The following is a 26,581-nucleotide window of genomic DNA, read 5'->3' as shown; positions in this document are numbered from 1 at the left end:
TGGAAGATGTCAGAGTGAGAGGCGGGTAAAGAGAGAAGGGAGAATGAAATCACACTAAATAAATTGGGAACAAGTGTCAAACTTCCATGCCAAACCAAATTGCTCTGCCAGTAGGGGCTGGCCCATCACTCATGTTTAGCACTTTCACGTTTCTTTGATCTACATATTTCATTCTTCTGTTGATTTAAAATAAAATCCTGGAGGTATTTTACAGCTATAACAAAACACTTCCCTGCTAAACATTTAGCCCAAATTAATTCTGGTGTACGCAGGCACATCTTTATTCTCAATGGATTTGTGCCTACTTACCCCTGCTGGGAGTTTGGTCTTTGCGATACTAAGTATGATAGCTCCTGTAAAGAGAGAGGGTTTTATTATTTCCTTTACTAATTGTAATGAAATAATGTTTAAGGCTGTAATTTTTATAAGATTCTCCCAGGAAGTTATCTAAATAGTTAAGTTCAGTGCTAATAACATAGAATATCAGAGAAGTAGATGCCCAGTCCTGCAATATCTGCTCCACTAATTAGTGCTATCCCTGTGCTATTGCTACAGTATGATTAGGTACTTGTCCTCACAGCGTAGAGATAATGATCTTTGAGATGTAGGGAAGAATGCACCTTTTGAAATTACAAGACAGTAATCAATAAAAGCAAGGAGCCTGCTGATTTAAGGCTGTCATAGCATCCTAAAATGTTGCCCTGTTGTGTTTAGATAATGCCATAAATGTAGTTTGCAAGGCTGCCCACTGTTTAATTTCTGTGTAGCTGAATCAGATCTGATCAGAATCAGATTAGTAGTGCCCAGTTTAGGATACAAGGCCAAATTAGTCCCTGGTGTAATTTTATCACCAGTACACTTAAACCAGGGATTAATCTGGCCTACTGTGACAACTTCTAACTCACAAGAACCATAATTGTATAGCTTTGTTAATTTACCTGTGTTATTTCAACCTGTTTTATTGCATTTAAAAACAATAGCTTTATGTTGTGATCTCTAATAAATGTTTGAGGAGGTCTAATCAAGCGAGTCACAAAATTGGTTTGACTCTCATCCCTAGTGCTGTATTTCAACTGTCCTTTTGCTCTCTTCACATAATTTGTGGTAATGGCTGTCTGTTATGGTGGCAAGCATTGAAAAATTGAATAGACATCTACTAACCAGATGAGTGTGGTGTATGTGAAGGGGGAACTATTGAGATCAAGGACAATTCCCCATTGAAAACCCCCTTTGTAATAAAGTCTTATAGAACTAGATAGCGATGAAACCAATAAGGTTCTATAAAAATGAAATAGGATTCTATAAAAAATTATTCTAAAACCCTATAGTATTTAATAGTGATATATCCGTAGGTTTTTAAAACCACTCTATAGAATTCAGTCGCAGAAAGATCATTCTATTAATTTTTATAGAATGGTTTTAAGCTGTCTTTCTCTATTAAATTCTGCATGACTTTTTTCATAAGGGCCAGACCCTTGTTATCTTCAGCTCTTGGGAAGTGGAGGATGGACCCTGCTCTGGAAGGCTTCTTCTTGCATATCAGCCTCTTGCTAGTGTATGTGTGATAAATTTGATGTTCCACCTACCTACCCCAGTGAGCATGGGGGGGGTCTCTGCTACTCCACCGCTCTGCCAGGTGTGCAGATGGAATCAGTGTTGGGTTTGAATACCTAAAGTAATGCAAGTTGTTCTGTAAAGCATGACTTAGTCAAAATACCAGGAAAACATGCATTATAATTTGGGTGTTTTTGTTTTGTTTTTTTAACCTAGGAGTGAATTTGTTAGTGGGAACTGAGAGTGGTCTGATGCTGCTAGACAGAAGTGGCCAGGGGAAGGTTTATCCTCTAATAAATCGAAGACGGTTCCAGCAGATGGATGTACTCGAAGGCCTGAATGTCTTGGTGACAATATCTGGTAATGCCCATTTTTCAATATGTTATTTCTCTGAAATCTGGACCTCATTGAAGTCCATGGGAGTTTTTGCCATTGACATCTGTGGGGCCAGGATTTTTCAGTCTTCATGTTTTCACTTTTTTTAATGCTAAGAACCAACTGTTGCACAAAACACCCCAAACTGCATGCCTTGAAGGAAATTTTTTTCACAAGTTTGGAGGATAACATGATGAAATATTTATTTGTATTGTGTTTGGGAGAGGATGGGTGCAGGAAGTTAGAAGTCCTCTTTTGAGTCTGTGTCACTAGAATAGAAAATACATTGCAGAGTACAGCTGTAGGGCAGCATGGAAGGACGGGGAGGAAGGGCAGCATAGATGGGCATGGTTAAGTTACTGATACAATGGAGTAGATGGATGTCGCATCTGAATGTGTCTTTACTTAGTGAGACTGTTGCCTGTTGAGCTAACAGTGAGAGATACGGCCATTCTTTAAATAGTTCACGCTTTAACGTGTCCTGATGAATAATGGTTTCTTACTAAAGCTGGGAATTCCAGACACTTTGGGCTCCAAGGCACTATTTAAAAGGGCTACTTCACTTATTACACAATTTAACTGAGTTTACTGCAAATGGTTCTTACAGATCTGTTTTTTAGCAGTCTACCTTTCTCCTGCATTTTACCTTTTGCCATGCTCTATTGTATGAAACCCCAGGTCATTTAGGGCTTCACACAGTGGTCACTATGTTGCACTCCAGAGGCACTCAGAACCGGTGGCAGCAGGGATAGGACTCTGATCCTTCTGCTCCAAGAACATAGACCCCTAACACTGGAGCTAAAGGAGACTCTCCATTCTGTATTAACTATATAGGTTCTACAATATACAATGGAGCAGTTTCTGATGCCATTGACTAGAAGATAGTGGTACTCATAGACCCTAGCCAGCTCAGTGCAGTATGAGAGTGTACATGTTTGTTATCTAAAGTACCATCTTTGTGCCAGTGTAGTAAAGCCTGTCTCTGCATTTCCATTTAAACACACCTGTAATATTTTCATCGGCTGTAACTCATTTAAATTTCACTTATGGCTGATGACTGAATTACAAAAAAAAAATTAAACCAGGAACTTTAAAAATCCTATACCTGTATAATGTACAATATTTCATGATAGCTTCTAATGTGCTCCCTGGGTATCTATTTGAATGGCACCATTAGATCGTCTGACGCAGTGTATAGTACAATAGACTTGTAAACAAAGATACCACCTAACCCAGCTTGTGTAATGTCCATTAGTTAATGTATCCCACGTTGGTGACGAGAATCTGCGGCTAAATCTCATGTGAAATTCTTTTAGCTTTGTTTACAGTTGCGTGAGTCACGATTCAAACACCCTGACACGTCCTGTTTGTTTCCTTCAAGAATATTGCTTCCTCTATTCAGACACGTTACATTAACCCTGAAGAAATTGCTTGAGCTGAAGCTGGCTTATGCCTTAAGCACTGTTCTCTATCCTGGGTTTTACAGGAGGTCACCAGAGTACAGTGAGGAGGGAGGGTTTCTACCCACAGAGGCTGCATCTACATTTGGAGCTAGGGGTTGATGCCCAGCTTGAGTAGACGTACTCGCGCTAACTCTCATTGAGCTAAAATTCTAAAAATAGGAGTGTAGCTACAGTATCTCGGGTAGCAGCAATGGCAGCATGGGCTGGCCACCCTGAGTACATACCATGGGGTCCAGATGGGTTTGTACTCAAGGCAGCTAGCCCATGCCACTGCTGCCCATGCTACCACAGCTACCCTACTGTATTTAGCATGGGATCTCGATGAGAGCTAGCAGAGATTGCGGCCCATGAGATGACTTTGTGGGGGAAGCCCACTGCCCTTTTCCTCCCAGGTCTCCTTCCTGCTATGCTCTATGTCCCATTCTTCCACCCCCTCCTCCCACTCCATCACCAGTTCCTGGCCTGAGCTTTTCCTTGGGTATCTTTTGATTCCCTATTAGAATCACAGAATCATAGAATATCAGGGTTGGAAGGGACCTCAGGAGGTCATCTAGTCCAACCCCCTGCTCAAAGCAGGACCAATCCCCAATTAAATCATCCCAGCCAGGGCTTTGTCAAGCCTGACCTTAAAAACTTCTAAGGAAGGAGATTCTACCACCTCCCTAGGTAACGCATTCCAGTGTTTCACCACCCTCCTAGTGAAAAAGTTTTTCTCAATATCCAACCTAAACCTCCGCCACTGCAACTTGAGACCATTACTCCTTGTCCTGTCCTCTTCTACCACTGAGAATAGTCTAGAATCATCCTCTCTGGAACCACCTCTTAGGTAGTTGAAAGCAGCTATCAAATCCCCCTCATTCTTCTCTTCTGCAGACTAAACAATCCCAGTTCCCTCAGCCTCTCCTCATAAGTCATGTGTTCCAGTCCCCTAATCATTTTTGTTGCCCTTCGCTGGACTCTCCAATTTATCCACATCCTTCTTGTAGTGTGGGGCCCAAAACTGGACACAGTACTCCAGATGAGGCCTCACCAATGTCGAATGGAGGGGGACGATCACGTCCCTCGATCTGCTCGCTATGCCCCTACTTATACATCCCAAAATGCCATTGGCCTTCTTGGCAACAAGGGCACACTGCTGACTCATATCAAGCTTCTCGTCCACTGTCACCCCTAGGTCCTTTTCCGCAGAACTGCTGCCTAGCCATTCGGTCCCTAGTCTGTAGCTGTGCATTGGGTTCTTCCGTCCTAAGTGCAGGACCCTGCACTTATCCTTATTGAACCTCATCAGATTTCTTTTGGCCCAATCCTCCAATTTGTCTAGGTCCCTCTGTATCCTATCCCTGCCCTCCAGCGTATCTACCACTCCTCCCAGTGGTAAGATGTTCTCTTTGCCTACATCACTCAGAGCAAATGGAAATGTTGACTTTTAACCAAACTTCTCCCAAGAGTTGGCTTAATGGGCGTAGTCATGTAATTGTCTCTTTGGGGTTTGGTTTGGGTTTGTTTAAAGAAACTTCACTTTAAGCAATGTAAGTATATAAGTAACTGGGTCCACAATATATTTAAACACCCTTTTCAGGAAATAAATGTTTGAATGTATGTGATGGTAAAGTTTGAAAAGCATCTCCACCATGTTTGAATGAAATGTCTTGCTTGAGGATTTTAGGAGGAAAATTTAATAAAATTACATTAACATAAAATGTAATTTTATTTTTAGTTTTCAAAACTGTAAATCTTAGCTGATGTGTTTACTACTTTCATGAAAAGCTGAAAAATGAATTGCTTAGATGCTTTTATTTTGTTTTTGTGACACTCAAAAGAGTTTGAAGCAAGTTAACAAAAGCAAGTTGCAGGTCCTTAACCTGTTAGAAGGCAAAGATGTATTAGATGCTCAGATACTATAGTGATGAACATTGTAGAAATGGCTGAAAAGAAAAGTAAATAATTCAGCAGTAATAAAAGCAATTGCTTGTCCTTACAGAGCACATTCCTAGGGATTGTACAAACGTTAATGAACAGTTACAGCACCCCAGGGAGATAGGCTAGAATCACAAATAAGTGGAGCTAGTTGAAATTTTCCTGTATTACAAATAAGGAAAATGTTGCATATTAAGTGATTTGAGTTTAATCTTGCAGAAAGCCTGTGACAGAGCCAGAAATAGAAATCAAATCTCCTGACTTCCAGTTGTACAGTTCAACTGCTAGTCCATGGTGGTTCTCACAAGAAATGATGTTTTTATTCAAGAGCCAAAATAGAGTTTTTGCTTGTCTCAGCATTAACAATTGGCAAAACCACCAGATTTTTAGAACAATTTACAGCTCTAAACCTAAAAGACTCTTCTTAGTTTTCTCTTTATCCTTGGTGCTCTGCTTCTGTGAATGTTTAATAGGGAATATGCCAGTTATAAATGAGTCTGTGACTACAGTGTCAGATCAGTTTACTTTGTTTAGCAGTTGTGTAAATACATGCATAGCCACATTTATGTAACTAACCTTATATGTCAGAATGGATGCATTCTGGAAGGCAGAGGATTTCCTGCCTGTCGTGTGATTCTTTTTGTTTCTAGACCACAAAGATTTTTTTTTTGAGAAACTCCCTGTGCTTGCTTATCTTGTGGCCAGACATGAATAAAGAATCACATACTGGGGAAAATCCATCTGTATCACTTGTTACTGGTCTTCATTTGGTGAATTTTAATAAATGATGGGGAAAGAAAACCAAACCATGTGCTCTGGGAATTGGCATGTTTTTACTGGTTTTCTTTAGGAGACTGTTGAATGTTACCCACTTTTGCCAGATTCCATTTAATCCTCTAAGAGACATCTTGCAGCCTGGGGGTTCAGGCTGTTACAGTGGTTTTAAACCACTTGTTGCACTGTCCTGGTCTGGGCTGCTCCTGGGACTGGAGAGGACTCCAGTGTGACTTAGACAGGTCCCCAGGGCTGTCTAAGTTACGGCAGCCTCCCTGGGCTGCCCAATGGGCTATGACGCTACCCAGGATCTCTGCAGTACCTTGGCTCCAGTCTCTACTCCAGGGCTTGTGAAAGGATTCTCTACAGGCAGCCTCCTGGCTGTGTTCACAGTGCCTGTGCCAGAGAGAATCTTCCCTTGGTCAGATTTGGGGCCCCTAGGGCTACTTTACACCACTCTAGCCCTTTTACTTGGTGTCCAGGGTCTGGCGTAGAGGTGAGGAGGCCACACCCTTAATATTTAAAGAGCCAAGCTTAGTAAAGCCTGCCATTAAGTATTCCCTCTCCTCTCCCCCAAAATAGTTAATCCCCAGTGTATTCTAACCCAATTGAAGCATCTGTCCTTTACTCAATTAGTTCAAATAGATGTGAAAAAGTAATACATATTATGAGCCATATGCTCAAGTGGCTGTTCACAGTCAACACTATTAATGTAGCAATTTGGGACCTTTTGCTGATTCATTTATACATACATACATTTATATGACTCCACTTTTTAATGGGATTTAGAGAGAATTTCATCCTGGCCTTGGATCTCTAATGCCAACTTTCCGCTCGATGGATTTTTAATGATGAGAAATCCCTGAAAGGTAGATATTGTAACTGAACTATTTGCTGCAACTCTAACCAGTAAACTTCAAACAGGGACACCGTATTGTGCATACATATGAAGTGGCAGGTGAAGGTTGCATCAGCAAACTTAATTCTGGCATTTCTTAACTCCTGAATGCTTAATTTTGCATCCTTAATAATAGTTTTGTAACATAGGGTTTTAAAATTTAATTTATATTTATTGTAGTGTAACGACTCACAATGTACTTAACACTTCTCAAGCACAGAGGGCACAGATCCTGTGCCAAAGAGCTGTGTTGTCGGGATGGTCTGTACCAAAAACCTGAATGGTACGTGACCTCCTTCTGTAGACCCTGCTGTACTGAAGCCAGAAGAATCATTCAGTCATCTAGTCTGACCTCCTAGGTATCACAGGCCATTAACTTTCATCCAATTATTGCTATATTGACCCCAATAACTTGTCTCTGACTAATTTGTGTTTGACTAAATTTACATTTGTGATCAATACTGAGTGTACAAGATTATAGCACCACCAGCACTATTCCAGAATCCCTCCAAACATTATTTCATAATAACCTCATGATACTATTGCATGAACATAAAATGACAAACTTAAAGAAATAGTTCTGGGGGGTTTTGTTTTTGATGTTAAAACTGCCCCACTTTTTAATAGTAAGATTGTAATTCCACAATAGCAAGCACCAATCCTTTGTGTGTGGAGACTGAAAACAGCTCTGATATAGAGCAGCTCTTATTTGTGTGACACCAGAAAAGAGAGTGGAGAGAAAGAGTTTTGTGGTTGAAAATCATTTACACACATATCAGAAAATGGCCATCACTATTGGGACCAGGTCTGAAAGGAGGTAAAAGCAAAGCAGGCTATGAAATTAACATCTATGTTAAGAGTTTCAGTACCAAGTGACCAGCACTTTTCGATCACTCTAATCATCTATGACCGTGAAATGCTTAGCAGGATCACTTCGCTTTCACAGCAGTTTCTCATCTCATGATGGTCTTTTGGTTATCTTTTTGTTGTGATTAGCATGAAATTCTTGTTAAAACAAATGTTGCATTTTGTGGCTAGGTAAGAAGAACAAGTTGCGAGTTTACTACTTGTCCTGGTTAAGAAATAAAATCCTACATAATGATCCTGAAGTAGAAAAGAAACAGGGTTGGACAACTGTGGGCGACTTGGAAGGCTGTGTGCACTATAAAGTTGGTAAGTAGCAAATGAATTGTGACAATCTGTCAGGATAAAATTAGTAACAGAGGAATCTTACTAACATAGTTGCTGTTTATATTAACTGATTCCTCTTAACTTTTGTTTTGCCATGTTCTTCTTCTAGTGATGGTCCCTATCTGTATTCCACATGTGGGAAACACATGCACCCCATGTGTCTGAGTCGGGAATTTCTTGCAAGCAATGTCAATTGAAGAGCACATGTGCCGTAGCTCTCCCCATGCTCCCAACTGAGGGCATAAAGCGTGGTGGAAGCTGATGCCTCTCCAGTTCCTTCCTACTGCGCATGGTCTGAGTTGAAATCTTCAGTGTCCTCAGATCCTTTATACTGCGTCATTCCTATAAAAAACTGTATCTAGTTAGGTTTTTTAGTAGTTTTTATAGTGTGGTATAGCATATATAGTAAACATTTTTTTCTCTGTCTCAAGATTTCCCCCCCAAGAGGTCTGGGATTATGCCCAGGGTCCTAGCATTCAAAAACTGTTTCCTGCCCTCGCTCCTTTTCTGTGAGCAATGAACATCAAGGCTGCCTTTTGTTCCAGTGTGAGGCTTTCATTTCTGCCCAGTTCAGCATCTGCCGCTCTTTTCTCCAGAACTTGTGAGGGTCGGGACCTGAGACTCAAAAAAAAACCTCATGGAGAAGACAATGAAACCCCAATCAGATCTGGGCTGAGCTTCCATTCTCCCCACCACCACCACCACACACCCCAAGTACATCAGCCTCAACAAGTGGGCAGTGCCCCTCCAAGCTTGAATGGAGGGTAAGTCTGTTAAGCCTAAAGAGAAGGCTTCACAGGAGAGTAAGGGCACTCTCATAGATGTAAGGACAAATCATCTATGTCTAAGACTGTCCCAAAAAGAAGGGATCGCTCCCTGACCCCATCGAAGTAAGAAGAGCCAGTTCACACAGGTGCTGACATCTTAGGGCACAATTAAATCTTTTCGACAAGAGAAGGAGGCTTGCCAGAGTACAGGTCTGATGGTTCAGACACTAGCACTGATGGTGAAGATGTGGGATAGTCAGCTCCTGGCGCTTCTGTCCACTTTGGGAACCAAGGTGGTACTGGTAGTGCTGTGGCCCCAGAAGGAGCCAACAGCCATGTTGACCAGAGAGGCTCTGGCTTTGCCAGCTCCACCAGTTGACTCTCTTCATACTCTGGGATGGTCGGAGACGTGTCTTCCCAGAAGACAACTTTGCTCTCTCCCATCTGCAGTCACCACTCCTATTGCAGAGCTGCACATCCAGCTGGTGGAAATTCAGGAGCCTCAGCATGGCTTACTAGACATTTCCTCCCAGTCCCAGTAGTGTGGTCCTCTCCATCAACTAGGCCATTATAGATCCAGAAAAGGTGGTTTGGTGCACCCCTGCTTCTTGTGCTACCACCCTTACAAGGGCTGCAAAGTCCTACTTTGTCCCATCCAAGTGGGGAGAGCTCTTCTTTTCTCACTCTCATTCAGACTCTCTGGTGTTGCAGGTGGCTACAGAGCGGTCGAAGCAACAGTACCCACAGGCTACTCCCTCTGATAAGGGACACAAGAGACTCAACCTTCGGGAAGAAAGGTCTTTTCTTCCACCTCCCTCCAGTTCAGGATCTCTAATTATCAGCCTCTTTTGGCCAAATACGATTTTATCAATTATGCTAAATTTCTAGAGTTTAAGGACAAGCTCTCTGAGGAGGATAGAGAACGCTTCCAGGCCTTAGTGGGTGAGGGCACATTTGTGGCCAGAGCTTCACTCCAAGCCATGGTGGACGTGGCAGATACTGCATCAAGGGGGATGGCTACAGCCATTGTCATGATGAGAGACTTGTGGTTGTAATCCTTGGGTTTCGCTGGAGAGGTGCAGAGTACATTCAAGATCTACCCGTTGATACTATCAACCTATTCCACTAGAAAATGGATGGGTCTCTCCACTCCCCCAAAGAGTCAAGAACAATTCTTTGCTCGATGGGCATTTATACTCCTGCCCCTCAAGAGGAACCATCATAGACAAGGTTATAAGGCAAAACCTCAGCCCTTTTATCATCAGTGTCCTCGGGAGCCATCACACAAATTAGACCAATGAACCCAGCCTCTGCAACATCCACTGCCACTTTGTACACTAACCCCAGACAAAAAGTGTTTCTTTTGATGGGACTGTTGAGACCCGTGCCCCTTTTATGATGACTATTCATTCTCCTCTTCAAATGTTTGAAGGTTGCCTTCCCCAATTTATCAAAAACCAGAGGGCCCTAAACTACAGACAAATGGTTGTCCATGAGGTTGTCCATGGTGGCTATCTAACTGAGTTTCTGAAAACTCCTTCCCACAAACCTCCTTCCCATTTCCTCTTCAGGGACCACTCTCACTAGGAGATTTTACGACAGGAGGTGAACACCCTGCTCCTCAGGGAGCCATAGAAAAGGTTCCAGCTCAATGCCATGGTACGGGTTTCTATTCTCCTTGGTCCCCAAGAAGAGTGGAGGATGGAGGCTGATTCTCAATCTATGTCAGTTAAATAAGTTTATCCAACAATTAAAATTCTGCACGATATCCTGGGCATCAATAATTACCTCATTAGAAGAGAGCACATTGTTTGTGGCTCTCAACAGGCCACAAGAGGTTCCTCAGGTTCCTCTTCGACCAGAAGCACTACCAATTCAGAGTCCTCCCCATCAGTCTGGCGACAGCACTCAGGGTATTTATAAACTTTTTTTCAGTGCTGGCTGTTTGGATGAGAAGACAGGGATTTACAGTCTTCCGAGACCTCAGCGACTGGCTTCTCGCAGGCAGTTCCTGTGAGGTAGTCCACAGGGCAACCCGTGTTCTGCTCAGCCTTTTTACCTTCCCTAAGTGTCTGCATCATTCACGAAAAATCCATGTTGACCTCCACGAGGTACGTAGACTTCATAGGGACATTAGACTCAACTACAGCAAGAACATATCTACCTCTCGAAAGGTTTCAGGCCATGAGCACTCTTATACAGCAGGTTGTTATCAGACCCAAGTTATCAGTCAGAACTTGCCTTCCCTCTTTGGCCACATGGCTTCATCCACACATTTGACACCATTCACCAGGCTACATCTATGTTACCTAAAACCCTGACTTCTCTCTGTGCACTTTCTAGAGGAGGGCATCATGAACGACAAGGTCACAATTCCACCCAAGGTATTAAGCTCTCTTGTGTGGCGGACAAAACTGGAGAAGATTCGGGCAGGGATCCCTTTCCTTACACCGACACCCGAGTCAAACTATTGTTACTGATGCCTCCTACTTGGGCTGGGGTGCGTGTATGGGCGATCAAATGACACAGGACGTCTGGGCCTCGCAGGAGTCCAGAATGCACATCAACTTACTAGAACCCAGGGCAGTCTATCCAGCCTGCAATGCCTTCCTTCTACTCATCCAATACAAACATGTTCAGATAATGTTGGACAATTTGACAACACTATTTTATATAAACAAGTAAGTGGGGGTAGGGAAGCTATTTTTTTCTTTGTGTACAGAGGCAGTCATCCTCTGGAATCAGCAACATATTTATCAGGAGTGCAAAATTCCCTAGCAGACTACCTACGTAAACACCTTTTCGTGAATCATAAATGGGAGGTTTACAATTCGATTCTCAACAATGTCTTTGCTCAGTGGGGAATGCCGACCTTGGACCTTTTTGCCTCACAAATGAACAGGAAACTTCTTTGGTATTACTCCAGAGCAGCCCTGGGCAAAGACTCATTGAGAGATGCCCTCCTGATGTCATGGAAGGGTTACCTGGGGTTTGCTTTACCTCCAATTCCTCTGATAGCGCAGGATTTGTGGACGGTCTGTCAAGACAGAGCTTGAGTCGTCATCATCGTGTCCAGTTGGCTGAGACAGTTCCAGTACATGGATCTGTTGAAGCTTTCAGTGCACCCACCCAAGAGCACAACACAGGGACAACGTCACACACCCCAATGCAAGGCCACTGCAACTCAGAGCCTGGTATGTGGATGAGCATCAGAGATAGAATGCTCATGGTCCAAGAAGGTGCAAAACATCCTTAACCAAAATAGAAAAAAATTCTATGAGAAGCTGTTACTCAGCTAACTGGAAGCGTTTCTCCACTTGGGCTCATCAATATAATTTGTCTCTGGATTCTGTTGAAGTCCCTTATATCTTAGAGTATCTACTTACTTTTAAATCTTCTGGTCATGCGTTCAGTTTCCTGTGGGTGCATTTAGCGGCAGTCAGCGCTTTCCATCCTCTTGGTGCATAACCATACAATCTTCACACACCCTGTCACAATGAGAGTTTTAAAGGGAATTCTCAGATCCTTTCCACCAGCAGTGAAGTTTGCACCTCAGTGGGACTTCAATTTTATTCTGTTCTCTCACTAAGGCTCCGTTTGAGCCACTGGCCATATGCTCTGTGGCCACCCATGAAGGTGGCCTTTCTCATAGCTATAACATTGGCCAAAAGAGTTGGTAAGCCGGGAACATTTAGAGTGGGCCCACCATATAAAGAAAAGGTCTCGCTTCGCCCCCACCCCAGATTCATACCCAAGATAGTTTCTGCATTTGATATGAGTCCACTTACATGTATTTTTCCCTAAAGCGTGTGCCTTGGAAGAGGCAAGAAGGCTGCGTTCTCTGGATGTCCGGAAGGCTTCGGCGTTTTATCTGCCAGGAATAAAAGATGTGAGAAAGACACCTTTATTTTTTTCCCATAGCAGAGCAATAAAAAGGTCAACGTATATCAGCGTAGAGACTTTCAAAATGTACCTCGGGTTGTATTGTTCATGGTTACCAATTAGATGGCATCCTCCTCCTTGCCCCTCTCCACCATCCTGGAAGGAGAAAAGGCTCATTCCACCATGGGGCAAGCTACTTCAGCTGCATCTCTGAGAGACATACCCCTAGTAGAGGTCTGTAGGGCAGCTACTTGGAGCTCTTTGCATACCTTTACGAGACATTACACCTTGGTACAATCATCAACTGCAGATATGGCTGTGGGGACAGCAGTACTACAGTCAGCTATTGCTTCTGTGTCCTGGCACCCACCACCTGGTTGACTAGTACTTGTTAACCTCCCACGTGTGGAATACACATAGGGACCATCACTCAAAGAAGAAATAGGGGTTACTTACCTGTATCTGGAAGTTCTTTGAGATGTGTGGCCCTTATCTGTATTCCACCACCCATCCTCCATCCCCTCTGCTGCAGATTGGTTACACTGAGGTAAGAATGGGGAAATTGGAGTGGTGGCAGCCCACACTGCCCTTTATGCCCTCTGTTGGAGCACAAAGAGAGCTACTGAGCATGTGTGGGCCAATGGATACTGCTTACAAGAAATTCCAGACTCAAGCACATGGTGCACCTGTGTACCCTTGTGGGGAACACAGAGAGGGACCACACACTCGAAGAACTTCCGGTTACAGATCCGTAATCTCCAGTTACACTGGAAGGAAAAAGAACGCATTTTTTATTTTTCTCTTAGAGGCTGATCGTTGTAAAAACAACAACAACAAAAAAGCATGTTAGCTTTGTAGGGGTTTATGGTAACAGGAACATATGTTTAAGTTAATGATGATGCATTGATTTCCCTTACCTCATTGCATTTCCTAATGCACTCTCAGACTGAGCCAAGTGCAATTGTGGGGTGAAGTGTCTTTCCATTAAATAGATTGTTTTTAGTGCTTCTTAAATTGCTGAGATTAATTGGGTTATAGACTCCCTCTGAACCAAAACCTGTGATGGATGGCAGAGAGTACATATAAGCCTGTTAACCTGCTGTGGGGTATCCAGAAAACATCAGTAAGCTAGTACTGTTTCTACTGGCTCAGCTTCAAAATGAGATCTTGCCGTGATGATGCACCACTATTGCCCTGGAATGATTTTGCTTTGTTTTCACTTTAAGGTATACTCTTTACTGCAACTAACCTGTCTTTCAAACTCCTGTCTTTTTGCTTCAAAACCTTATCTTTTGTCAAACTGTGCTGGTCAGTCTATAGTAGCAGTTTGAGCAACTGGACTGTAATCAATCAGTCTGTCTTGTGCACACATTTGAAAAATCTACCAGTAGTAAGTAGTCAATAAATATCTCAGTAAGAAACTGCTGAACCAAAAACTTGATCCAAAAAGCAGTTTATAACTTACTTCTCCTGTGTCATACCCAAGGGTTTCAGCAGCCTAATGAAGCAACCTGTTTAACAATACATTAACAGCTATATAAAAGGGACTCTCCAACAGTGAAGGACATGAAACTGAGAGCATTTTTTTCCAGATGAAGAGTGATTTGTTACACTCAGCTATAGTTTGACACTGAACTATACTGTGAACCATAAATATACAGTAGATCTTCTCAGGTAGTAGGAAGGCCTCTTTGACAAGTACATTTTAGTTCCCAAGAATGATGAGCTCTGGAAATAGTTGTGTTTGCAAATCTAATAACAGTGCAGTCTTGGAGCTGACCCTCTGTGGCTTTGTGCACTGAAACAGCTGGCATTTGATGTCTTCCTTGTCTCTTTGATGCAGCACGGGGTTCAGACTTAAGGGTGAGGTGGTATGGATGGATCTCAGAGATGCTTGAGGCAGTTTATGGCTCTCCCAGATGATAAATTACTCTTTGGTAGCTAAGACTGGGTATGTTCCAGAAAGCACCCTAGGCAGACACGGAAGGGCATCAAAGTTCCTTTTCACAGATAAGATGACCTTCATGCACAAAATCCCTAAGAATTCTTTCAAGATAGACAAGATTGGACAAAAGTTGTATTTTGCAGAGAGGCAGACTCAGTACAACTGGAGACTTGAAACATCCTTTTTGTAGATGAAAATGTGTCAGGTCTTGAGCACTGAAAATTCACTGCTTTTACTTCCCTGTTAAGTAAACGGAGCAAAGTTCCCGCTGAAGAACAGCTCCATCTCCCTACCGCATGCCTGGAGAAAACAAATGTAGACCCGCATGGCAATAAAGAGAGTCGTGAGAAGCCATGAAAATAGTATGTATTAAAACAGTGGGATTGTTCTGCGGTACAGTCGCATTGCATCAAGGCTGGATGTGAAGTGTAAGGGGAAAGGATTTCTCACTACTTCAGGAAATTTTCACATCCTTTGTTACCTGGGCTAGCTGGAAAGAAGTAACACGTCAAGCCGATTGTGCATCACCCATCCACAACTGGTATCACAAAAGAGGCTAGCAGAAATAGAAATTGAGGAAGACCATGGTACTGTCCTTCAAAACCTCAGATGGAAGTGGAAAATGGAGAGTCTGCACCTCTAGTTGAATAGCCACTTTCTACTTCTCCTGGTCCTTCCTAATCCCATATATCTTAAACAGTCTGAACAGTAGTTGCCAGCAGAGCTCTACCACAGGACCAGTTTTTGTCTTGTATCTGAATGCAGAAGAAGTTTGAGAATTCACAGATTTGCTACACGATGAAAATTTTACGTTTCCTGACACATGCAGCTTTTTTCCTCCCTAAGACTGTAATGCGACTTTGCTAGTGATGCAGCAAAATGTTTTTGCGTGTGTGAGGCTGCTTTGCAACTTCTTGGCTGGGGGGGAGGGGGAGGGGAACATCCCTCAAAAATGTTCCATGTTTGCCTAGAAATAATTTTTTTGAAGTATTTTCTAAAGAAATTCTAACTCTTTACCAGTTTGGAGAATTTTTTCATTTTGCCCTAGCAGGGGGAGTCTAAACTATAAGGGAAGAAGAGCAGATGATGACCAGTACTTGGACATGTTAGCCTCTCTTTGTGACTTTTTGGGAACATTTCCTCTTCCCCCCCCTCGCACACCCCTCTTTCCACCTTTCCATGAGGATGATTATCCCTCTGTTCACCACCCATGTCCCCTACTATTCACCACCCATGTCCCCTATTTAATGTGTCCCCTACTAACACAGTAAGTTTAGATCTTGGAGGTAAAGGAAAGTGCACCATTAGCAAACTTGTTGTTACTTTTGCTTTTAAAACTGGCTTTATCTTCTTTCTTTCATTTTAGTCCTTGTCGTCTTCTTCTAGTGCCTCATGCTTCAGCTTAATCATGATGCATTAATAACAGCAATGTTGTAAAAGCAAGTCTGCCCATTAACTCTAAACCAGCTTTTTAGGTGAAAAAGGACCCGACCCAAAAGTTAACTTTCCGTTTTGTTATGTAAACAGCATCTGTGTTTTGTATAGAATAGTGTATAGCGTATTAGCAAGGCTATTCCAGACATGGATATTCATTGAGTCACTGACAAGATTAAATATTCTTGAGAAGCAGATGACTAAACATATGTATTACTTTACTTTAAACTACTTAGAAATAGGAATGTTATTGCAATATTAATTGGAACCTTCAAATGTTTAAAATTATGTGGCAACTTTATTGTTTTCTTGTTTCCTAAAGTTAGTTAAAAGTTTGGAGTTGCTGCTGAGTTTATTTTCTTGTTTGATTTCAGTAAAATATGAAAGAATCAAATTCTTGGTAATTGCTTTGAAGAGTTCTGTGGAAGTCTATGCATGGGCACCAAAGCCATACCACAAATTTATGGCCTTTAAGGTAACAGTATATTTTAACCGTCTTTGGGCTTTCTAATGTGTATTTGCAGTTACAGAGCTGCTTTTATAAAAATGTTTGAACAACCCACAATGTTGATATATAGTTACATGTTCTCTAGTAAATCTGTCACTAATTCTGGATTACATTTTAATGCCATCATTGATGTTTGTTAAATGAAAGAGTCAGCGTATGTAACTAAATTAACATTCTGAATTGAACTCTGAATGTAAACGATAAATGGAAAACCTAACAAGGAGATTGCTCAGGTTGACAGCATCATATGGCGGCTGCCGAAGAGCAGTCAGTTGTCACTGCCACAGCTTCACTCTTGCTTAAGGAGAATGAAAAATTTAAAGCCCTGCTGGACTTCTCTCTTCTCTGCAAGCAATTTATTTTACGTGGTCACATAAAACATGTAGAAGAAGCTCACTATGGTTGTGAACCTCCAGACCATGCTTCAATTCTAGGCAGATTAATTTTTGAGGTACTACACAGGTGTGTGTGTGTTGTCCTCTACATATACAAATCAAGAGACAGATAATTGAACGAAATCCCAATCTTGCTGCAAGTGAACAAATCACTAAATTACGTTAGTCTCACTTGTTTTTATGAGTGCTGTAAAATATCATTGGTCCCATGGTATCATTACCAAACTAGTCGTGGGGCGGTAGCCCCTCCTCCTCTGGGTCGGAGGGAGGCCACACCACCTCTCTACACCGTCAGGACTGCTGCCTAGTATCAGAGGAATTAGCATTAGGTGTTAGTGTTCCGACCGGCCTAACAGGGCTGAGCCCCCATATAGTCAGTTGGTCCCGGCCCTTAGGCAGAAACAGGAATCCCAGGGCCAGTAGGCTCTGGCCATTAGGCTGGGGCTGAGCAGCCAACCATCTATACCTCTGGGACCTTTGCCCGGCCCCTGCTTAAACACCTTAGTCTGTGGTCTCGGGGCCCTTTTGGCAGGGGCCAGAGCAGACACCGTAGTCTGCAGGCTCTGGGTTCATTAAGCAGGGGCCAGAGTAAACCCAGCCATCTATATTCTCTGGGCCCTTTAGTCAGGGGCAGAGCAAACACAGGAGACAATTAGCTCCAAGCTTTTTAGTCAGGGGCAGGGCAAACACAATAGTCAATTAGCTTTGGGCTCCTGGTGCAGGGAAAACCCAGGGCAGAGCGAAAACCCAGGAGTCAATTGGCTCTGGGCCCGTGGTGCAAGGACAGAGGAAAAACCCAGGGGTCAGGTGTCCTAGCTCCAGTGGACAACTGACAAATGCAGGCCTCTTGACCTGGCAAAGGGAGGCTGCCACCCCAGGGGATCCACCCTACTCCACTGGGCCCCGACCCAGGGAGCGGAGTGATCCACCACTGGGTCAGCAGGGAATCCAGCTGCAACACACCGACCATGCTTCAGGCAGCGCTACAGCCAGACTGAAGTTGGCTGTCGCTGGGCCACTTCCTCCCCTCTCCTCGGGTTGTACCTGGGACCACGGGGCATCTTCCGTTTCCCCCGGGTAGGTGGCCAGCGGCAGTCCTAGAGGGTCCCTGGCAGAGACAGGTTTCCCCAGCGGGCAGGGGGTCACTTGGCTCAGCCGCAGTCTCAGCTGGCTGGAGCGAGCAGGACATGTCTGTCTCCCTCAGTGTCCTGGCTCCAAATGAGCCAGAGGCGCTGCCCTTTATACTTCCGATTCCAATTACCCACATCTGGTGGGTGGGGTGAGCCAGGTCTGGCTCTGCCCACTTGGGCACAGAGGGTGGTTCCTGCCCCCCGGGTCAGAGGGAGGCCACACCGCACACTACCCAAACTGTTGTGCAGAAGATGAGATTGTCACTTACAAATTAAAAATATACTAAAGGAGTTTAACATGGGTTGATGATTAGTTTTTATTTCTGCTTTTTTAGTCCAGGGAAGTTGTTTTAGTTCATAGTGTTATATGGCTGAGTCCTGCACAGATATGACTATTCTGACCTCAGTCCAGCAAAGCACATAATCCAGGGACTTAACCTCAGTGGAATGCCTCACATCTGTAAAGGCATGTACTTAACCACGCTGCTGGATCAAGTGGGATGACTTTGAAGGAGCAAGCTACCAGCGTGTGTGTGTGAGATAAGCATGTTTTTAAGGACTCCCATCTCAATGTTGTGTGCTAAGCGGAGATGTAGATCTGACTCCTCCTTTTAATTACTGTCTTGCAGTCATTTGGAGAATTGGTACATAAGCCATTGCTGGTGGATCTAACTGTAGAGGAAGGTCAGAGGCTGAAAGTGATCTATGGTTCCTGTGCTGGTTTCCATGCTGTTGATGTGGACTCGGGATCAGTCTATGATATTTATCTGCCAACGCATGTAAGAATTGTGGCTCAGTATGGGATTTTTATTTCTTAGGTTTTTTTCACTTACTTCACATTGAAAAGATATACAGGTGTTCAAATGCTGTGGTATAATCATACTGTGAGCAACCATGCAGAAAAGTCATCTATTCCCTTCACTATGCTTTGCTAACTTCTGAAATTGTGATTATCACTTGTGGGTTAGTTAAAAGATAAGAGCATCTTGCACTTAAAAAAAAAAAAAATAAAAAATCCCCAAACCCACAAATAAAAAATCCTAAACCTCTCTTCCTTCATAGAACATTACACCTCCTCTAAATACTAGGTACAAAACACATTTTGTTAATGTCAGTCCTAATGCATGCTCAAAATAATACAGCTCAAGATCTTGAGGGCTTGCTATTTCAGTCCTTGTGGTGGCTAACGTGTTTTACAGCAAGAATGAAAAGAACGTAATTTTGTTAAAATAGATGTTGTGTAAAACAGTGGCTCTCAACCTTTCCAGATGACTGTATGCCTTTCAGGAGTCTGATTTGTCTTGCGTACACAAGTTTCACCTCACTTAAAAACAACTTGCTTCCAAAATCAGACATAAAAATACAAAAGTGCCACAGCACACTATTACTGAAAAATTGCTTACTTTCTCATTTTTACCATACAATTATAAAATAAATTGATTGGAATATAAGTATTTGTACTTACATTTCAGTGTGATTCTTGAGCCTGTTTTTCACTTGTGAGCCTTCTCCGAAGCCTGAGCCCCAGGCAGTGGGGCTGAAGCATGTAACTTAGCTTAGCGGGGCCTCCTATGGCATGGAACCCCAGCATTTGCCCTGCTTGTCATCCCTTAATGCTGGCCCTGCACTTGCAACTCTCCTAAACCTATTCCATGACCCTCTCCGGGGGGGCTGCAAGCCCCATGTTGAGAAACACCGATCTAGATGAGTTGATGTACCCCTTGGAAGACCTCTGAGTACCCCCAGGGGTACATGTACCCTGGTTAAGACCGACGGCTGTAAAAGATATAAAACCATCCTATATCAGAACCTATATGGGCTCTTAAATTTAAAAACCTAAAAACCGAAAAGGGATGGTAAAGTATAATTATGTGAGCATATTGACAAAAAAATCTTTGGAAGCAGAGAGGAATGAAGTCAGATGAATGCAAGAGGAACGACCTTTGACATGCAGCGAAAGGACAGTCCCTGCTAGCCTAAAACAGTGGTGAGATCACCATCAAGTGTGTGGAAAGAGGAGGCAGAGCAGGGCACCAGTTCCCTATGGCCACTCTCTCAGCCTAGGCAGGACAAGGCTAAAAGAGGAGGCGTCCGTTAACAGTCATTGGTAGTTTTTAAGGACAGTTCTGTATGGGAGTGGAATTCTGTTGTGGGTTTTGTGCAAGACAAACTTTTTTTTAACTTAAAAGAAAAAAGTAAAGCTGTTCAATACATTTCTGCCTTAGAAGGTTACTATTGGTAAGTGTTCAAGACTTGCAAACATTAAGCCCTCCAAAATTTATAGAGAGAACAAAAATAGGATGATGATAGAATATATAGCTATAGCTAGTCTTATATCAATTTGGAAAAAATAGTAAATTGCATAATTCCTTCATATGTATTCCCTAGAATTATTAATGAAGTTCACTTCCAAGTCATTAGTAGAAACATTACTGATTTTAATTTTTCTTTTCTACCTTTAAAATGAATTGACCAGAATTATTAAAAAAAAAAATGAATTATCATTTTATTGCAGTAGACACAGGCAATTACAGAGCAGCTGGTGCACTGAGAAAATTAAATTTAAAAAATGAGATAAAATGACATCAGTAATTAAATATAAACTGAGTAATAGCTTGAAGAATAAGTATTTTATGGATCTTAAAGATCACCTGAATATATTATCTTTATTTGCACCTAGAGGTCCCAACCAAGACCAGGGCCTCCCTGTGCTAGGCACTGTACAAACACACCATGAGAGATCATCCCTGCCGCAAAGTGCTTACAAGCTAAGCAGATAAATGGTGGGAATGGACACAGAAGGACAGAGAGGTGAAGTGATTTGCTCAAGGTCACACAGCAAGTGAACGGCAGAACTGGGAAGACAACCCAGTCTCTAGAGTTCCAGTCCAGTGCTCTTTGCTCCGGTTTGCTTTGCCATGTTACCATGTAGCTAAGTCAGCACTGAAAATCTCAATCGTAGACTAATGAAGGAATAACTACAGGTCATTCCATAGAACTGGTCAATCAAATATTCTGGAGATGACCGTTTGATGGGACTTAATGTGTCTCCTCAGGGCCTTTACCTCATCATGGCCCCAGTGACCTATGTTTTCTTCCTTTCTACAGTCTGCTTTTAAAAAAAAAAAGTATCCAGCCCTTTATACTGGGAGCAGCTCAGGTGAAAAATAGTGTCTTTGCTTTTGTTTTGCTTCTGTAGATCCAGAGCAGCATACAACCACACGCAATCATCATTCTCCCAAACACCGATGGGATGGAGCTGCTGGTTTGCTATGAGGATGAAGGGGTTTATGTTAATACCTATGGGAGGATCACCAAAGATGTGGTTCTGCAGTGGGGAGAGATGCCCACATCAGTTGGTATGTGTCCTGTGAGAATCAAACATAATCTGCAAAGTTAGGGAGTAACAGGGTGGGGATACTTGGTCTTCAGGTTTTTCATTCTGAAGCAGTTATGCTGTAAATATTATTGGTAGACAAGTGCCAAAATGGTGAGATGGTATTAATCTGGTAGTTTTTGTTTAGTTTCTTTTAGAATGAAATCCAAATAAATGTTATGGCGTACTGGGAACAAAATAACTTATTGAGCATTTGGTTCCTAGTAGCCTGTTGAAAATAGATATATTTTTGCTAAATTGTGATAACCTGCATTTCTAAAGGGATTTGGGCTGGTATTATTTTGAGAGATTTCTTAATTGTTAATAGGCTTATATGTGATTTGATTAGTCTTTTTGTGATCTTAAGCAGTAAAGCATTTTATATTAAAAATATTTTTTAATTACCGTAGTTATCTAGAGAATAGAGAAGGAACTTTCATGAGACAAAATGTCTCATACCACAATGACCTACCACGTTTCTTTCTATGATCGTTAACTACAGACTAATTCCCATTAAAGTAAGTGGAAAGATTTAAACTAATTTCAGTGAGAATTGGATTGGGCCCTTTCAGTATGTTCTTGTAAACGTTAGAGGCCAGATTCTCAACTTGTATGAATGGTCATAGCTCCAATTGAAGTCAATGGAGCTATAACAGTTTACACCAACTGAAGATCTTGCTTAGTGCTTTTAAGATGATGTGTTAGTGGTCAAATTGTCCTCCACACTCCCCCCCCCCCAAAAAAAAACCCCTAAATAAATTAAAAGTTCATTATTATGGTAAATATGCTTATACCATAGCAAGTTATGTAATTTAAATCCCCTATAAATTAACAGTCAAATACGTTCTTGTATGAAATGGGAGTGCTATTAAATATTTGAGCCTTAACATTTTAGGACATCCTTGCTAAGATCTGCTAAATCATAATTTTATGATTCTATTCTATTCTATTGAAAATACACCCACAAACTAGAGGCAGCTCCTTTTTCCCTTGTTTAATCCTTTGATCTTCTTTGAGTGATGATGCCTACGTGTATCCCACACATGGGTATGCATGCATGTCATACGCCCAAGTCCAGAAATTCTTCAAAGCAATGCCAGCCACTTCTCCTCCTGTCAGCTTTAGGGGCTGTCACATGCTCTTTGCCAACAGCTGGATCACCAGTTGGGTCTTGGAGATTATCTAGCAGGGATACTCAATAGAGTTTGTCTCCTTCCCTCCTCACAAACCCCCTTCCTGGTCTCCTTTTGGGGACCACTGTCACCAACTGATTCTTCATCAGAAGGCGGAATCCCTTTTCGGTAGCAAGGGAGAGGGTTCTACTTCCCCATATTTACACCTAGCAGCGGTTAGTGCTTTCCTCCCTCCAGCAGAAGGATGTTCTGTCTTTACTCACCCGGCAACTGTACAATTGTCCTATTGGCACTCACAGGTCTTCCCTTTGAACCTATGGCAACATGTGCCATGACCTTCTTCGTGGTCATCACTTTGGCCAGAAGGGTCAGTGAACTAAGAGCCATAATGGTAGATCCTCCCTATTTCACGAAGGGAAGGTTTCCTTTAGGGGAAGGTATTTCCCCTCAGTGTTTCATGAGGGGAAGTTTCCTTTAGGTCATGCCCAAAATTTCTTCCCACAATTGTTTCTGAGTTCCACATCAGTCAGTCAATAGTTACCTGTATTTTTCCCCAAACCCCATGCCTCTTCCGAAGATAAGAGACTTCACTCCCTCGATGTCAGGCATGCCCTGGCATTCTACCAGCAGAGAACCAAACCCATTAGAAGATCTCCAAGATTCTTTATCGCCATAGTACAGTGGTTTTCAACCTTTTTTCATTTGTGGACCCCTAAAAAATTTTGAATGGAGGTGTAGATCCCTTTGGAAATCTTACACATAGTCTGCAGAACCCCAGGGGTCTACGGACCACAGGTTAAAAATAACTGCCATAGCAGAAAGATCATGTGGGCAAGCCATATCCTCCCAGAAGATTTCTAAGTGGGTTTCGGGATGAATCTTAGAATACTAGAAAATAGCAAAAATTTCCCCTCCTGGGGGTATAACCGCTCACTCCCTATGAACACAAGCTGCTTCCATAGCATCCTTATGGTACGTTCCGCTGCGGGACATTGCAGGGCAGCAACTTGGAGTTCTGTCCATGTGTTCTCAATGTACTACTCTCTAGTCCAAGCAGCGACTGCAGATGCAGCCGTCGGAACGGCAGTACTACAGGATCTCTGCTGCCACCTTTCTCACACTCTCCTCCAGTCTGAACACTGCTTTCCAGTCACCCACGTGACACCCAGGGACCATTACTCGGAGAAGAAATGGAGGTTCCTTTACTGTAACTGGAGGTTCTTTGAGATGTGTGGTCCCTGTCTGTATTCCACTGCCTGCCCTCCATCCCTTCTGCTTTGGATCCAGTTGGGTTGCAGGAAGAAGAACTGGAGGGGTGTTGACCCACACTGCCTTTTATGCCCTTGGATGGGAGTGCCGGGGCACTACTGCACGTTTGTGGGTCAATGGACACTGCTTTGAAGAATTTCCGGACTCAGGTGCATGACGCACGTGCGTAACCATGTGTGGAATACAGAGAGGGACTATGCATCTCAAAGAACCTCCAGTTACAGTAAGTCACCTCCATTTATCTTTGTTAGAGCTCATCAGAATAACACCTGGATTATCTGTTGACCATGTTTTTTATAATGACAACTTTTTCTTGAGATTTTACTACATCCCAGTAGTAATTACTGAATGACTACAAGAATTCTTTTCGTTCTGCTAGTACAAAGCTCTTTAGCTAATGGAGATTAGAAGTGACATTCAAAGAAAAAACTGTCCTATTTTGCTTTTTTATGATGATGGAAAGGAGATCTACAGTCGCGCTTTGAAAACTATAGGGAAAGCTGTGTTATCCGGCACTTTACAAACCGGAAAGCTCTATAAATGGGCATTTCGGGAACAGGTGTGGGGTGTAGGCTCTGGGAGGGAGTTTGGATGCGGGAGGGGGCTCTGGGTTGGGATTTGGGGCACAGGAGGGGTTTCAGGGTGCTGGATCTGGGCGCTGCTCACCTCAGGCAGCTCCCCGCAAGTGGAGATGTGTCCGAAAACCCCTCCTGCGCCCCAATCCCCTGCCCCAGCCCCCTGCCACACCCAAATTCCCTCCCTCTTAGCTAACCGGAATTTTTGATTTACTGGCACCCCCACCCCCCCCACCCCCATTCACCCAACATACCGGATATCAAAGCTTTTACTGTATTATGGACTCCTATAAAATATAGAGAATACCTTTCAAAGTAGTACAATTTTTCAGAATGGAAGAAACTTTTTTAAAAATATGCTAACTGTAAAATACTTCTGTTTTTTACATGAGCAATTCCCTTCCCCTCCCCCCCCCCCCGCCATCAATTTCTGTTTTTGCTGAGAAATATAATTAGTGGAATTATAACACCACAAGAGACATAACTGAAACCTGGGCAGTTAAGAAGGGAAAGGATTTTACTCCATTTAAATCTTGAGTTCCGTTTTTTCATTATTGCCTACATCTAATTAACCCTATCTGCTGGCAACACTTAAGAGAAAAGCTCTGTGTAAAACTGAACACTCAACCCATTTCATTGAAAGTTGTGAAAGCTCCCATTTTCACTTTAGCCTTCCAATGAATACTGCAGCAACAAAGGATACTTTTGGTAAAAAACAAACAAACAACAAAAATCCTTCTCTCTTTTTAAAAAAAAATAAAAATTAAACTGTTCTCACCTTCTTATGCGTCATAAGGAATTTTTTTTTTAAATAAAAAGGTAAGTGTTTTTTCTTTGCTAGCCACTTTTAAGACAGAGGGTTTTACAATTGCTGTCTGTTGCTTTTTAATACATGTTGGTTTTTGTTTGTTTCTATAGCATACATTCGATCCAATCAGATTATGGGCTGGGGAGAAAAGGCTATTGAGATACGATCAGTGGAAACTGGGCATTTGGATGGCGTGTTCATGCACAAAAGGGCACAAAGACTCAAGTTCTTATGTGAACGGAATGACAAGGTAGTCTTTTTTTTTTTTTTTGCTTGCAACTTTTTGCCTTCAGTTACACCATGTTCTCTAATTGCATTATAAATATCTTAAACATTAAAGCTTAACACAAATCTCTGCTTTCTTTCTTCTTCATCAGACTTCGGTGAGCAAGCAAATGATCTGAACACTTGGCTACCATCGTAAATAGTTTTTATCTCTTTCTTCACAGGTTTTCTTTGCCTCTGTGCGGTCTGGTGGAAGCAGTCAAGTTTATTTCATGACCCTAGGCAGGACTTCTCTTCTGAGCTGGTAGAAGCAGTGTGATTTGACAAGGGATTGCTGACATCCAGAGTCTTCGAGATCCTCATAACTTGGAATTATTAGTAACTGGAGTACAGACCTGCACTGATGCAAGCACTCCATGTGAATGTGTGTGCAGGCATCACTAGTGTTAGGTTTCTTTTTGTTTTTAAACTGAGGCTGCAATGCAGCTGGTGCTGTAAAGATATTACCATCGGGTGCTATAAGTCTTTGAGATTTGGGATCACACTAGAAAACAACAGGTCTTTCCCCCTCTTCCCCCCCCCCTCCCCCACCTCCTTCAGCTCCAGAATTCCTAGGCTTTGAATGACTCTGTTTGTTAGTGTGAAAAGAGAAAGGCTTATCATGAACATGTTGTTGATTTGGCAGGAGGCAGGCAAGAGAAGGTGACAAGTGGTGGTGAGAGACAGTCTTGCTGAAGCAGAGGGCAGATCTAATCTAGTGATGTTAACAGTGTATTTAATTGACATTTCTTTTTTGTAATGTGACAATATATGGACAAAGAGGAAGGTGCAGGTTTTAAGAAGTTAATATTTATAAAATGTGAACGACACAGTGGCTAGGATAACTTCTTTCTTGGGGGTGGGGTGGGGTGGGGGGTGGAATTCTTGGTTTTGGTTGGTTGGTTTTATTTTGGCCTGGCCAA

At 42.6% G+C, this 26,581-nt stretch overlaps 1 protein-coding gene across 1 annotated transcript in view; it reads left to right on the top strand.

Annotated features, from left to right (window-relative positions):
• MAP4K4 (mitogen-activated protein kinase kinase kinase kinase 4) overlaps positions 1–26,093 on the top strand; it is a 233,415-nt gene extending 207,322 nt beyond the window's left edge. The window contains 7 exon segments of the mRNA XM_077807105.1: positions 1,771–1,914; positions 8,020–8,154; positions 16,575–16,675; positions 18,863–19,012; positions 21,433–21,592; positions 25,505–25,644; positions 25,844–26,093. Coding sequence (XP_077663231.1) covers positions 1,771–1,914; positions 8,020–8,154; positions 16,575–16,675; positions 18,863–19,012; positions 21,433–21,592; positions 25,505–25,644; positions 25,844–25,927 — 914 coding nt within the window. The 3' untranslated portion in view covers positions 25,928–26,093.
• Positions 26,094–26,581: the final 488 nt, after the last annotated feature.

Source organism: Eretmochelys imbricata, chromosome 1, assembly GCF_965152235.1.
Source record: "Eretmochelys imbricata isolate rEreImb1 chromosome 1, rEreImb1.hap1, whole genome shotgun sequence".
NCBI classification, from domain to species: domain Eukaryota; kingdom Metazoa; phylum Chordata; order Testudines; family Cheloniidae; genus Eretmochelys; species Eretmochelys imbricata.
The sequence above is the reverse complement of the archived record's forward strand: the minus strand, read 5'-3'. Positions and strand labels throughout refer to the sequence as shown.